The 15726-nt window shown below is 40.1% G+C and overlaps 1 protein-coding gene and 1 long non-coding RNA gene across 3 annotated transcripts in view; one reads left to right on the top strand and one right to left on the bottom strand.

Annotated features, from left to right (window-relative positions):
* The window catches only part of plcb3 (phospholipase C, beta 3 (phosphatidylinositol-specific)), a 60810-nt gene extending 50467 nt beyond the window's left edge, over positions 1–10343 (bottom strand). The window contains exon 1 of one of the 2 annotated variants that reach the window (XM_017310518.1): positions 9865–10343. In XM_017310518.1, the coding sequence (XP_017166007.1) occupies positions 9865–9963 (99 nt within the window). In that variant the 5' untranslated portion in view covers positions 9964–10343. The remainder of the gene's footprint in view (positions 1–9864) is intronic. The other variant, XM_008435906.2, reaches the window with a different exon arrangement.
* On the top strand, positions 871–7913 carry LOC103480742 (uncharacterized). Its single transcript, XR_536164.1, has 4 exons — positions 871–1024; positions 1148–1218; positions 6876–7017; positions 7588–7913. It is a non-coding gene; the product is annotated as an uncharacterized LOC103480742 (long non-coding RNA).
* Positions 10344–15726: the final 5383 nt, after the last annotated feature.

The following is a 15726-nucleotide window of genomic DNA, read 5'->3' as shown; positions in this document are numbered from 1 at the left end:
CTATAATCAGAGCCCACTCCCTAACTAACAGCCATATGTCGGAGCTTTCTGAAGTCTGGTTTTGCTTCCTCATACTGGCCTTTTTGTGTCACACAGCTTGCAAACATTTACATCAATTTCTTCTGTCTTAAACTACCTAAAGGCCTCTTGAGGCTCTCCGGACCCTCCATCCGTCCTAATGTCCTGACCCCCTCTGACAAACATCTTTATTACTAGTCTTCACTGTCAAACACCCAGAGTCGGGGTGGAGAGACCACCCTGGGGCTGATGTGTACCGACTGGCTAACGAGCACCTCTTGAAAAATCACTACACTTCCAGGACACACAAGTTTGTCTTCCTACCCGTATAAGGACATTGTATTGACTTCCATTCATTTTACTAAGTGCATTTATTCCTAATCCAAACATTTTTCTTAAAGGTGACCTATCATGCTTCCTTGAACATATTAGGATAGATCTATGGGCTAAACAAAACATGTTCATTAGATTTTTTCACAAAATCATTCTTGGATAATGAGATTTTAGTTCTTATTTTGAGCTCCTTTCAGAATGAGCTGCTTTAGGGCGTCCTGTCCCTTTAAATCCAGATAAACTGCTGCTGGCCACGCCCCCCCAACTCAATGTTTACACTCCAACATGGCCGCTAGCTAAGGTTGGACAATTTGGCTGAAAAACTTATTACAATATAAGAGTTTCATATCAGTTAATAGATGATTATTACTAGTTTTTTGTTTTAAATATCTGAAATAATGATATTTCCTGGCGCGATATTTCCTGTTTTATCCAGTTTTTACTCCTCGCCTGTTTTTTTTTTATTTTTCAGCAGCTTTGAGGCAGCTGCTGTTGCACGAGTTACTCAACAGGTTGTTGCTAGGTAAACAAAGAGGGATTTTTTTTTTACCGAGGTTGCTAGGTAACCAAGAGTTAATGCCACTTATCTTCCTTAGCTGGCCGTGAGAGGTTGAGGAGCCAACGGCTTTCCTCTGCCTACATCTCCCAGAATGCTGTGCGGTTCTGGATCAGAGTTCAGTAAATATTCTACATATCGAATATTAAATATTCTGTTAGACATATTATCTTTTGATATTGATCAGAAATATATATAGTGGTATTTATATTTATGTAGCTATTGCTTTATTGCAAACAGATACCTCTTTGAACAGCAGAAACGGCGCCTCCTGCACAACCAACAAGAAGCTGGCAAGTGGTTTCTGAATGGTCAACAACAAAACACAGCAATAAAACCAGCTGACCAAACATGCTGGAGCTCGGCTTGGGTTGCTAAGCAACAGCGCAGTTCCCATCAAACAGTTCATTTTCCAGAAACCAGAAACATTAACTTATTTCCAAAAAATGGCTGGGTGTTTTTTAAGTGCTTAGGCTGGTTTTAGATGCAGTTGAGACCCAAATGGAAACACAAAAACACCCAAAAAGTGATTTTTTGTATAAAATCCCAATCTTTACCAACACATTATTTGCCTTAATCAAAACTGAATTCACACTGTGCCTCTAAACCCTTAGAAAGGGGGTTCCTCTGGGCTCGTCCTCATAAACAGGTCTTCATCAAGTCAGTGAATGTACCAGAAACAGTCACACACATTACTTCCCAACAATGCAGCCATTTTTTCATTGCTCTACTATGCATATGAGTGTGCGAGTCAGGAGAAAGCCATTAGTGTGGAAGCTGATAAAAGTGGCCGGTTTCAAGCGCACCTTTGGTCCGCCCTGCCTCTCTCTGTGCTCGGTGAGATCTGTGTGAGCATAGTTCAGCTGCTGCTTTGGCAATATGCTGGAAGTTCAGGACAGCCGGTAACCTTTACACTCCACCGAGAAAAGAGGGAGGAGACGAAGGCGGCGGAGGTGGAAATGAGCCAAACAGAAAGAGACTCGCATGGCGACAATAGTGATTGCACCACATAAATAGTGATTAATCTAAATAACCGGCAGTTTTTGCTAAGTCTCGATAAGATCTCTGTTAGCTGGGTCTGCTTGTGTTCACCCTGAGTACTTTTGGCTGCTGCTCTCGCTGCGTTGGCACGTGCTGCGCACTTTATTTCTTCACTCCGCTCATTTAACTTTCATCTGATCAGGCTGTATTTTCTACCGTTGGACCCCTTAGTTTGTAGATGTTCTGCACAATCAATAATAACCGTGTGTGTAGAGGCAATTTCCACTTTTCCGATTAATTTACATGAGAAAAAAAACAACAAAATGCTAATCTGCTAGCCTGACTGGGCTAGTGTGTATCTACATAAAACACAATATACCCTGAAAAGTCTATTTTGTTAGGAATATAATTTACTTTCTTGACATTTGCATATGGAAAATGTGAAACTTTATCAACTAAATAAAGAGTTTAGAAGTCTTTCATTCATAAGCTTGAACTTAATGTCGGGTTTTGGCTTATTGTCAAACGTGGTTTCATCTTCTGCTTAGATTTTAGTTGCGATTATGTTTTTAGGTCTTCTACAAACTATTTAAAGATGATTTCCCTCATTTTTTTCAACAGCTATGTCAATTCATTGAAGATGACAAAAATATAAAAATATTAATTATTTTTAAAAACTAAGGTTTGTAGAGAAAATGCTAAAGGAGCATCTATAGTGACGTTAACTTTTCCCCAACATTAGTATAAATTACAGAAACACACAATCACAGGATTACATGACTGCAGGCTTGTTGCTTCCTAGCTAAACAAAAACCTAATGAAATGGAAAAAATACCTTCTGGTTGCAAAAAACAAGAGTTATAAGTGACTTTAAAACACCATTAAATAGAATATACTCTTCTAATGTCTTCCAAATAATAATTGAACCCCAACATAAGCTACAGGACAAATGATGTATTAGAATATTACAGAACAGATATCAGCTTCTGCTTAATTCTACAGTTAATGCATCTGATAAATGTGTTGAACAAAGTAAAAATATTAATTTTATTCAGACTTCAGACTTTCAAAGTTCAGAATTCGGACTTCAGACTCAGAATTTACGATTTAAATTCAGAAGTCGGAGTTTAAGCTCAAAATTATGACTTCTTTTCAGAATTCATACTTTTACCTCAGAATTCTGTCAAAAACAAAATAAATAAAACATCGTCAGGGGAATGTCAATTATGTGTTGGTATAGGAAAATAATGAAAATAATCACAAAATAGCTTCTGGCTTGTTGTAGTATTTATCCACACTAAAATCCTCTCCATTAACAATATAAACAATTCTAATTCTGAGTTTAAAGTCAGAATTCCTAGAAAAAGGTAAAAATTATTGTGTTGTTTTTTTTCTTCTGGTGGCCCTAAACCTTGAGGGTTATTGGTGTTAAAGGCTAATAAGATTTTTAAATCATCTACTCTTTCAAAGAAAACAAAAGAAAGAGGCTCGACCAGAAACACATTTAACAGGAACGTAAACAGGCAGGAAGCAAACGAGTGGGGAAAAGACAGAGCAAGAAATGACAATAATGAATGAGGAAGAGATTAGTCGTCAGATAAACATGAGCAGCAAAGCTTGGAATGGATGGAGGTCAAATTATGACCACAGCTCAACAGCACAGATGTCAGCACCACACTTCACATGTGGCTACGGTTGACCTTTCACCTCTCGGCCTCCCTGCATCCGGGGCTCGTTTCTCACCAACCTGACAAGATGTCAGGAGCATTTCTAGACTTGGTGTCACACATTCGCACCATCCTTCGCTCTTCGTTCTTCTTTTTTTTCCTAATCTCTGAAACATCTGACAAATCGGGACTTGTTGCTTCGACATGCAACACATCACCCAGAATGAACCCCCACAAACACTGACGAGTCTGCATAAAAACATATCGTTTCAAATGGAAACCTAAAAATACTGGTTTTAGTTTGAGTGAAAACAAATAGTGGGCCATGATAAGATCATGCTGATGCAAAGTTGATAGGCAAAGCGTGATAATAAAAAAAAGCAGAAGTACAAGTCTGAACATGGAGGGAATTTGTCTGTTCAGGAAACATTCGTGCTCAACTCTGATTTATGATTTCTTGCAGAATTTTTTTTTTTTTGCGTGCTTGTTTATGCTAATATTCACTGAAAAATGGCAAAACAGATATGAGATACCAGAACTATAACCTCAAAGGTTGCAAACGCTACCACGTGTAGCCAAAGACTCAGTTTTGCTAAATTTGACCAAAGATGGAGCGATATTTATTATTTTCATGCTAAAAATAAAACTAACGGCTCATCATTCATGGAAATGCTTAAGACCCTCTTACTAGGAATTTAACATTTTCTTCTGTGGTGTTTATTCTTAGCTAGGTTAGCTAAGTTAGCCTTAGCAGGAAATGCTAGCTGGTAGCATTTCCTACCAAAATGATTTATAATTACATTTCTCCAGAGAGCACAGCTATGAAGGGTTAATAGCAGATAGGTTGTAAATATAGACAATAAATGGGTTTTGTATGTCTATGTAGCAAAATGCTAGCTTATGCTATCTTTTACGATAAACATTGATTGTGAAAGATTTGACGTATTCCTAAGACGTTTGATTGCTGTCACATTTAATAAGTAGTGTGACCAAACATGCTACAAAAATTAAAAAAAACAATCGGATTTCAGCAACAAATTTAACGTGAGCATCAAGATCTAATGTGTGTACGTGGCCTAAGTTAGCTTTTTAGGCTAATGACAGCTTCACATCAACTTTAAAGTAAACCAAATTCACCAAATCTTTTTTCGTTTAGTAACAAATGACCAATTAGAGGTAACTAATCAGCTCCGCATCTAAATTCCATGTAAAAATGTTTCCTCTTTATCTTTATAATGGAGGTTATGCAATTTGTTTGTTTGTCTTTCAGCGAAGATATTCAGCCCAAACCAGATTTACGGTAAACCTTTAAAACGGCAGCATTTAAATAGTTTTCCACTTGGACTGGACTCAGAAAAGCAGCTGCTTTGATTTCACTGTGGGTCACTGTGGACATTTTGAGCATTTTTCACGTTTTCATGTCACACAACAACTTCCTGGTGTTTGAGCTTCATGTTAAACTATTGCGGCTACTTGTTTATAAACAAGAGAAAATATCAATCTTCTCTGTAATCCCTTCAAAAGAAGCAAGGAATAAAAAATGAAAAAGTATACCCAAACTTGCAGCAGCCGGGTTTAACAAGCTACATTACCATCTGCCCTGCAGCTGAGCAAACCTCAAAGTAATTTAGATTAAAACCCGCTAAGAGCCAAACAGAAAATGGCCCAGATTACGCATGTGTCTGCACCACTAAAACAGGCTTGTTTATATGGCAAAAAAAAAAAAGAAAAAAGGCCTTTCAGACTAAATGATGGAAATTAGAAAAGCAAAAGCCTGAATATTGGAGAAAACAGTGCATGTTTTTCAGTTTGGGTTGACACAGAAATACTGACATAAAGGAAAACGAGGATAATTTCTGGCTGAAAATTGAAAGTCTGAAGCGAAATGCAGCGTGGCTTGTAGGATTGATTCAGCATCCACAAAACTTACAAGCCTGAAATGCGTGTTTTTATGGCCCTCCGCGCCTAATTTAGCTGAACATGAATATGAAAAGAAGCCCGGACGTTAAAAGAATGTCAGATTTCCAAAAGGTAACGTGATCCCATGTGACGGTGTGTGCAGGTCCAGATTAAAGTAACTACATTAAACTGGATAAGCTAATCAGCTACGCAACTTTTCTCATCTGGTCAAACCAAAAAAAAAAAACAAAAAAAAAAACAGGTAGAAAAGTTTTGTTGTACAAAATATAAGCAAAATGTTGGGCTTCTTGAGTAATTCGCCAACATTAAAGAAATCCCAGAGTTCAGCTGCAGCGTAACCTCACTTCCAAATCACTGACGGCGCTCCAAAGCTGCGCTGCAGACAAGCAGTCTGAAGCGCCTCGCTTAATTGGTTGTTTGGGAGGAATTTTAACTGGATTCCAGTTGGAATCTGCCTAAATTGAATTGCGGCCGGGCTGCACTGGGCCGGGCTGGAGCAGCGCGGCAGAACCAAGGGGGGGGAAAAATGGTTTGGCTCTGGAGCCTCACAACAAGCTCAAACAGGAAGTCATTCAACACACAACCAGTAAAAAAAAGAAACGAAGACCAGGCGTGCACAAACACATACGAGCACATGTGTACGCGAGCCAAAACACGAAAGAAAGAGTCAATTTGGAATGCATTCCTGCTGCTCCTCCTCCTCCTCCCCCGTCCTTGCATGAGTCAGGGTGTCTTTCTGTTCGTCTCACAGCCTGAAGGCCTTTGGAAAACTCTGCAGTGAATTTTACAGACAGAGGAAATATTAGAACCAAAGACAGAAACGGGAAAATGCAACCAAACGTTGAGATTATCAGATAAAGTTGAAGCGTAAAAAAACAGATCCATGTAGACGGAGACGAACTGAGGGGGCTGGATGTAAACAGACAGGAGTTCCCCAAGGCACTTTGTCTGGATACCAGTTCTTATCACATTTTAACAAATCCCTAAACCAAAATAACTTCGTGCCAATCAATATCTAATAGATTACCTGTCAGAGAACACAGGATGTAATCTGGACCAGACTTTAGAAAGGGCTTATCTGGGCAGTAGCCCAGGGCGCCAATTTCTTTGAGAGGCTAGCGGAGGGCAAAGATTAAAATTTTTTTAGTTTTGTATTAAATGTGATTTTTTTTGCCAACATTGTACTTTCTATAAAACTTATAGGTGTGAACTGTATTATTTAAGGATATTTATGAATATAAAAAAAATTCAGATTGAAGTTGTAGATGATTTTTTTGGAAACAACATTGAATTACTGGCTATATTAACCCTACCATGAATCAGTTCATTTCACCTGATTTAAAAGTCTATATATCAATGTACTGTAATTTATAATTAATACAATTATTTTTCCTGAAAAGGCACCAAAACTGGCTCCGGCCCAGGGCCCCTCATCCCTGTAACTCCGGCACTGGGCGTAATCTAAGGGCAACACATCCAGGTCAGCAGCTGGAAGAAAACTTACTCTGAAGTAGATGGGAAACTACATTTGGTTTTATCCATGTAAGGTCAGATGTTTACATACGCTGCATAAAAACACCAACTTTTCCCCTCTATGTTTGATATTAAATCAAAATAAACTGTTACAGGTAAATTAACCAAATTATATGGACTTGCTAAATTTCATCTGATGATTTTTGGAAATCTGAATGTACCAACATTACTTTCCCTCAGGCGGGGGAAACCCAGATGATGGTGATGTCAGGGGTTTCTATTTGTAAATTAGCTTACCACATTTGAGTAAATAAGAGGAACACCTGCTGGTGTACTTCCTTGTGTGAAATCATAAAAATAAAAAAGAAAGACAGAAAAATGATCAGGAATCAAACTGAGGAGCCCCACAGGTCTGGTTTTATCCTTTCTGAAGGCACCGCATTCATGTGATCAAACAATTATAATAAAATAACAGACAGAAAATACAAAAAAGATGCTCCAAAACCCCAGAAATAATCAAAAGACCTGGTGAAAACCCTCAAAGTCTGGCTGCTCTTCTGCAGGAGGGACTGGTGCGCTTCAGCACACAGTGACCATCATGAGTAAAGAACGCTGTGCTTTTATTTGCTGCCTCTTTAGGTGGACGTGAAGCGGTGAAACAGAGACACTAAACGACGCACGGGGAGGCGTTTTGTACGCGTTTTTGAACGTTCACACGGTTAATCAGCAGCAGAAGCATTTCCTGGGAATTCCCTCTGAGAGAAACTGGAAGAGTTGGAGGAGCAAAGGAAGCAAAGGAAGTATAAAAGCACGTCTCAGTCACAGTTGAAAGAAAAAACCCTTCTCCGGAAGACAATACGATGCACACAATGACATGACGATGTGCTATAATTTGGTTAAATCTTTGTTAAAATAACTGGACCAAGTTTTTTGCCTCAGTGAGGTTGTTGGCGTCAAAAAGAACCAAGTGGAAATCAAATTAAATTCAATGTCATCTAGATAAAAATCCAAATTTGGTGTCTTGAGCTCCCTCACGTCTTTTATTTTAAGATTTGGATCACTGTTCGTTGCTTTTAGCCTGTTGTCAAAATCACAGAGATGGGGCACGGCTTTAAGCAGACAGCGCTCAAAAAGTGACAAAATATACAACCAAAGGGATAAAAATGATTTAAGTATCGGCGTTTGTCCATTTTCTGAACTGCTGTCGTAGTGACAGAAATATGTCTGAGCGTCTGACAAAGTGACGGCGATACAATCGTCGTTTTCACTTTCTGAACATTTAAATTGATGAAATCCATACAAAGGTTTCACTTCCAGAAAACTACCCAACTTCTGACTAAATGACAGAAACATCAACATTTTCTCATCATCTGAACTGTAAAGCCACAAAATTTAACCGATTCTTCATATGAAAAAGTGACGGAAATACAGCCAACGTTCCTCACAGAAAACTACTAAACAGGAATGAAAATTCAACAATATATAAACTTTAAAATAACTACTGCATGTTCCACTTTGTGAACTTTAAAAGTGACTGGAGTAGAACCACAGGGACCAATTTAAGAACTTTTAAAGTGATAGAAATTATGTTCCACTCTAAAAAATTTTAAAAAGTGGTGAAAATACAACTGCATGTTCTTTTATTGTGGTGAAATTTTATTTACAAGCCTGCAATCAAATGGAGCTTTTAGGGTTAACTTACTGAATTCCTTAAGAAACAAATTCTGAACTTATGAAGGAAACACAAAAACTGAGCCGTTTCTATTCCAACTTATAAACTTAAATTAGAACATAAACTTTAACCCTTTTATAACCGTAATTATAATTGGCCCGTATACATATACATTTTCATTTTATAGCTGTAAAACTGTCAAAAATTAATGTGCATTGAGTCTGAATTTTTGCTTCTTTTTCTAAAACATCAGCTTTCTGCCTATTAAGATGGAAATACTAAACACTCACTTTCTGAAGTTGGAAAAAACATTAAAATAAATAAATTATGATCATGTTGTAAAATCTGAGGAGGTGACAGAAATTTAAACGTCGTCTCACTTTTAAAACTACTGCCCTGAATCAGCTAGGGCTTTTTATTTTATTATTATTTTTTGAAAGTATGATTATATTTAAGTTAGAAAACTCAGTCAAACCCAAACATTCTAACATGTTCAGCTCAGTTTCTGCCAGCATGTATTTAAATCTGAGAGCTTTGAGCTCCTGCAGGTGACCAAACCTGATCTATCTGCGAAACATGATCGCAATAAGAGCGCAAATAGGGCAGCATTCCCCTCCGAGCCGAAACGTTTACGGTCACAACCGAACACAGAGACAAACGCTTTGCATGCGGTCTGCAGCTCGAGCCTCTGTTAATCATTAATGGGTACGACGAGGCCCTTACACCCTGTTACACTCACTCGTTGACACCGTCAGTGCGTGTCAGGGTTGCCAGACACGAGGATAAACACGCGGAAGGTAAAACGCGGAAGCAAACATCTGCGGTCGCATGAAAAGACTCCGAAAATACGCGGAAGCGTGTCTAAAAAAGGCTTAATGATATTTTCAGGTGAGATCCTGAGCGTGATTTCCCCCACGCCCCTCAAATGCGTCCTGCTGAGACAGGTGCTCAAGGGACGCAGGAGTTGGGGGAAGTTACGTAAAGGTGAGGAGAAACCGGCTCGACTGGAAGTCAACACAAAACGGCGCATTTAAAACCCTGCTGGCAACTATAAGGGACTTTCTTTCTTTTTCTTTAAGGCAGAGTATCACATTAACACACTTTCAGTACAGTGAGCTCCTCTGTTCAGGACACGGTCCACGCACACCTGCGCTGTTAGTTATGAAACACACACACACATACACACACACGCTGATCACTAACTTATGCGCTTGAAAGCGCAGATTCAGCAAAAAGCACCTCACCTCTTCCCATCTGATGAACTTGCTCCCCTTCTTCAGCTCTTCGTGGACGATCACGGGTTTCAGCTGCAACGCGTGGACTCCCGGCTTGGCCCCGGCCATGACGAGGGACTCCCCTGCCCGGCTGCCAACGCCTAAAACCCCGGCTTGCGCTTGCGGGACTCCCCGGGAGCTTATCGATCAGCTTCTTCCTTCCTCCAAAGCTTCTTCTTCTTCTTCGCCTCCTTTTTTCCTCTCGGAGGCCCCTTAAAAGTTGCCGCGGCGCATGAGGAGCCAGATCCACACGGAGACGGGACCCACAGTCACTGCTGTCTTGTTCACGTCCGCGTCCACGCACCCGCGGCGACGCGCCCTGTCTTCTTTCAATCACCAGCTTTGATTCATTTATTTGTTTATTGATCCCCTCCTAAAAGCGCAGTGGAGATTCCCGTTTCCTCCTCCGGTCCATCTGGTCGCCTCTCTCAACTTTCCCCGCTTTCTTACTCTCTTGTCGCCTCTGAGGCGTTTCTTCTTCTTCTCTCCTCCTCCTCTCCTACCAGCATGTTTTCTGTGAGGAAAAAAAAAACAGAAAGAGAGAGAGAGTTTTTTTTTTTTTTTTTTTGAAAGAGGAGCCGTAAAGGGAGAGGAGGAGGACGGCGTCAGATAGCGCTGAGTGACAGAGAAATGAGAGAAGCGAGAGGGGAGTCGGAGTTTGTGTGAAATGGGTGTGTTTAAATGAGTTCCTCTGCTGCTTTGTGTCTCTACAATGGTAAAGCAATGAGGACGTGAGACTGAAACAGCTGTGCAATGTGCAAGATTGTGCAAAAAAAGCGGTCTTGACTAATAGTTAGGTCTTCAAACTTCCTTAAAATGCCTCTGTTTTTGTCACTCAAATGTTTCGGATGATTAAAGCTTCAGTGTGTAAGTTTTATTAATTTTTTAAAAATGTCATGTTAGAGTATGGTAGTTTGAGACAGATAATATGTGGGGGGAAAAATCGAGCTCCTCTCTTTTTCCCAGTACTAAGAAACAACCAATTAGGCCAACTGGCCCTAATTCTGTTTTCACTATAATACTCTGGTAGACCCAGTTACATTGGGGGCCAAAACTGAAACATTTGTTACATTTTCAGTTGGTGCGGTTCATTTTCACACTGCACTGTCAAACAAACCAAACTCCTTTAAAACCTGTTCCCCTCCTCACCTGTGGGGGCGCTGCACCAAGAACCACTGAAGGAAACGACACAAAAACCTCTAAAGAAGATGTGAGCTTCACAAAATATAAACGAAAATGGAGTGGTGTCAAATTTTAGTGGTTGTAGGATTTCTTTTTTGTCTTTGGTAAAAGACTATAAGTAATTTCTCCAGCTAGCGCTAACCTAGCGCGTTTGTTTTGGTTGTATTTACCCAGAATGCCCTGCACTGCAGTTCACTTCCTGCTTTTGGAGCAGTTTGCGGTTCGCTTAGCGCTCACACATGTATTCGAACTGCACCAGCGCTCACTTTAACCAAAGCCAGACCTAAGTTTGTAGGTTCACGTTTTTGCTTGACTGTGCATTCACAGCTCCCCAAGTGAACTCACTTTCTAGACAAACCAAAGTTCGATTTCAGCGGATTAAATGGAGCTGATGTGAATGTAGCCACTTTACAGCACAGAAAATTGACCTCATTGTTTACAGCTTCTCCTTCTGCTCTCTGATTGGCCCGGTAGAAAGTTTACCAGAGGGAATCTGAGTTAATGGGAGAAATCCCAGAAGAGCTGTAAAATGACTGGAATCGTACAGAAAGCCAACGGCCAATCTAATGTCTAATAGCTGGGCCAAAACTCACAGTGTTCACAGCATGGATCTGAAGTAAATCTCTATATTACCTACGTCTTTGAGTTTGCTGACAGTGACAGATTGCTTGGTTAATAAAACATGCTTGCACCTGACCAATGTTTTCTAAAGATTCACAATAATCTTCAAAGTGTTGATCTGACAGGCCTGGAGGGGAGCCGTTCCCTCTGTGACACAAAGAAGCTGCATAACAAACTGCAAATCTGCATTAAAACGACTTTACGGTAAACGAAACCAGAGAGCAACTTTTCTTTGCGGTCGCCTGCTGCGGAACAAAGGACTCGCATTCTGATCCCGACCAAATCCAGCTGCCGAGCAACATCTCAGAGGGTCCCGCACCCGTTGCTGTTCCCCTACTCCTTAACTCCACCAGGCAGGAATGTTTGCTATGCTGCAGCCTGCTGACTGAATGACTGATGAACATACTTTCTGTTTGTGTTTCCCTGAACATGCAGCGGACGACGAAGGCGAGGAGAGAGCCAGCAAACTGCAACGTATTCTAACCTGTGAAGCTTGTTTGCATCTTTTGGGTTCATGTGATCCAAAGAAATTGAATCCAGGAAGTAACAAAAACCAGGCACACTGTTAATTAACCAGACCGTAACCCAACACACACACACGCAGCACAGCAAATGCATATTTACAGCTCTGCAGCATGCACACACATTGGCAGGAATATTCTGTTTCGCTGGTTTATAAGCAGATGCACACACAGCCGCACCCCCCTCCACTCCTCTCTGTCATAAATATACATAAATAAAAAAACATTTTCCACTTTATTTCTTTTGGCCAAACAATGGTGTGTTGTCAGCTGGAACTGAAGTGCAGGCACCTGTTTCTGGCCCGTCACAGAGAAACCCACAGACAGGCCTCTAAAATATGGACTCAAGCTGCTGGACATTATTTGATCTGCCCACAGCATTTAAAGAGGACGTGCAACAGGTTAGGATGAGTCTATGGTCTAAACAAAACATCTTCTTTACATTTTTTTTGCTCAAAATCGTTCTTACATAATGAGACTTTATTCTGTTCTGCCTATTTTGATCTTCTTTAATAACACATTTTTTTGGAAGTTGTCTATGTTTCTTCAACTGAATTAGAAATATTCAGTTGGTGACGGTGACAGATTAAATCCCATTTTTTCTAAATCAGGTCAGGTTTTCATTCTAATTTGATTTAGAGAATCTGATCTTCTGAGTGAATTGATTACTTTTTTGTGATACTAACGTAAATGAACTGATAATATTTATCATCCAAAAAGAGGTTTTAGGATAAAAAAACTAATGTTTTCTAACAGAATGAATTAATTAATTAATTAATTGTTACAAACTTGGATTTCTGTAAGTTGAATAAAAAAACACAGATACATGGAAACTGAACATTATGTCTTCATCTCTCCTCATCGTCACTCGTCAATCCCAGATTCTCAGGAAACCGATCCAGATGTGAGAACAACTGCATTTTGATGCTGATGTTTAATCCGTAGTTCAGAAAGTTGACCCGATGATCAAAACCAATGTGATTTTTGGATTCAGTAAATCAAAATTACCCTAAAACAGTTGAAAAACCCCAGACAACTTTTTTTTCTGTTGATCGGTGTAATTAGCTGCTTTAGGGCGTCTTGTCACTTTAAATTCAAGTAAGCTGCTGCTGGCCACGCCCCCTAACTCAACGTTTACACTGCGCAGTTATACAACTCCAGATCTTTGAAAAGCAGAAGCTCCTAAATGGAAAGTCAACAACAAAATTCTTGTGTTTTCCAGCAGCCATTGCACAGTGCGGTAAAACCAGCTGGCCAAATGTGCTGGAGCGCAGCGTGGGTTGCTAGGTAATGGCGGAGAGCGCTCCAGTAATGTGGAGGTTTTTGAAACGGCTCAAAACATTTACTTATTGTCTCTTTCAACTGCTTGGGCTGTTTAGAGAAGCATTAGAAATCCAAATGAAAGTACAAAAAGGTGCAAAATGTGGATTTTGGTTAAAAAGGTTGTACATTTTTCATATTTACAGCCTCTCTATTTCTACCCAGACACTTCAACTCAACATATTGCTGGTTTTCAGAAATTAAATCTCTGTTTAAAACTTCCACATGACATTATAAGCACTGCAAATCATATGTGTTAGAGTTCACCCTGGCAGCAGATTTATGGTGTTAAAGATGAAGGTCTTCTCTTGAAACAAGAACAGATAGTTTAGGGGACGTAGTTTTTCCACCAGCTGGAGATTAAAACACAGATATATTCATAAAACAGTGTTATATTAGAGAACAGCTACAGAGAGGCCAACGGTAACTGAAGAAGAGCTGCAGAGATCCACAACTTAGTGGCCAAAAATAAGTACTTTTGCTCAGTTTTTACTGAAAACTATGAAATATATTAAATATAGAATGAATTATATGTAGTGAAAAACTACATATTATTATTTCATGATTTTCTAGATGATTTCATGCTCTTGTGCTGGAGAACATCATGAATTAATTTAAACTAAACACCTTCATCAATCAAACTCAGTGGGCGGGACTAGGAGGAACTCTGACGTCTGATTGGCTGCTTCAAACAGCAAGTCGGGAGAACTTCTTCATAGTTTGTGACTGTGAGGTTAATATCCGCAGTTGTTTTCTTAGCCTACATTTAAAGACTTGAAATGACTGCTTATTGTTTTATCCACCACACCATTGTGAAATTTGCTGCTTCTCCAACGCATAAAGTTACATCTGCAAGGTGCAGGAGATTTTCACAATCTATTTTTTAATTTTTAATTTTATTTTATTTTTTCATCTTTGTTTTTGGCAACAGATCAGGCAAAGCCTCACCCAGAGGTGAGCAGCACAGCGAAAAGTGAAAGGGATTTCTGAAAAGAATGTGGTTTCTTTACTGGAACCGGTCGCAGCGCGGGAATGTGTCGAGGCATTTAGCACAACAAGGAAGTCAACGACCAACTTTCTGACTGGACATAAAACAAAAAGAGAAGTCAAGACGTGGCTTGCAATAATAATAATAAAAACAGAGCAGAGGTAAAGGTCGGAGGAGCAGAAACGAACAGATGTTTGAGAGGAAAAAAACTCCCATCCACTCATCTTTCCTTCTTCTCTCGTTCTCTCTGTCCAGCAAACGGACAAATTTTTCTCTCCAACGCAACGCCAAGGACTCACAAAGACACATTGTGTTAAGAAAAAAAAAAGACAGACATGCTCACTGTGTCCTCAACACACTGCCCTCTCTATCCACACACACACCCAGTGCATGCTCTGGTTTCAATGGGAGAGGCCTGTCCACAGTAGCAATAAAAACTTGATCAGATTCCTGAGACTTTGGCGTGCAGCCGCTGACAGCTTTTACTGGAGTCTGGAGCTGTCTCCACAACACTGCAGGATTATTGTCAGGGTTGTTTTGGAGAAAATCACTCATGTGGGCGTCCAGGCCGAGCGCTGATTATAGTTTCCCCCCCCTTTAGAGCACCAATCCAAGGACAATGTCGATTACCAGAGAACTACCATTTGCTTTCACTGCAGGCTTTTATTTATTTACAGCTGAATTATCTCTTGCAAACGTGCCAAAATGTTTTGAATGACATAAATTTTTTCTGTCTGGTTCTCACGGTAGATGTGAGGCACATGTTCAGTAACGTACCGCCATCTAGTGGCGGCAGAGCCAAACTGCGCCCACGTTTGACGCTCGGTGTTTGTGCAACAGTTAGGAATGTGGATGGACCATTTTCAGCTGTGCAGGGTGTAACCTGCATGTGCACACACATCAATCCTCGTTGTGCACACATAAATCACAGTAAGTCACGGAGGTGCAAACAGAGGACACTCACGCATGGAATGATAAAGATAACACACACACACACACACACACCCACACACACACACACAAGCAGGGGAGAGCTTCTTATTTTAATGGAGATTTACATAGAGAGGCCTGGTCTGCCTCATTGTTTCCCACACACTGCAAGAAATAAAATGCAAACTGACCTCCAGCTCCCTCTGGTGGAGAGAACATTGAGTACCTCTCATTTAAATGGTTTCTTGTGCTTTTTTTTTTTTTTTTTTT

Source organism: Poecilia reticulata, linkage group LG18, assembly GCF_000633615.1.
Source record: "Poecilia reticulata strain Guanapo linkage group LG18, Guppy_female_1.0+MT, whole genome shotgun sequence".
Lineage (NCBI taxonomy): Eukaryota > Metazoa > Chordata > Actinopteri > Cyprinodontiformes > Poeciliidae > Poecilia > Poecilia reticulata.
Note: the sequence above shows the minus strand (reverse complement) of the source record. Positions and strands in the feature narration are given on the sequence as shown.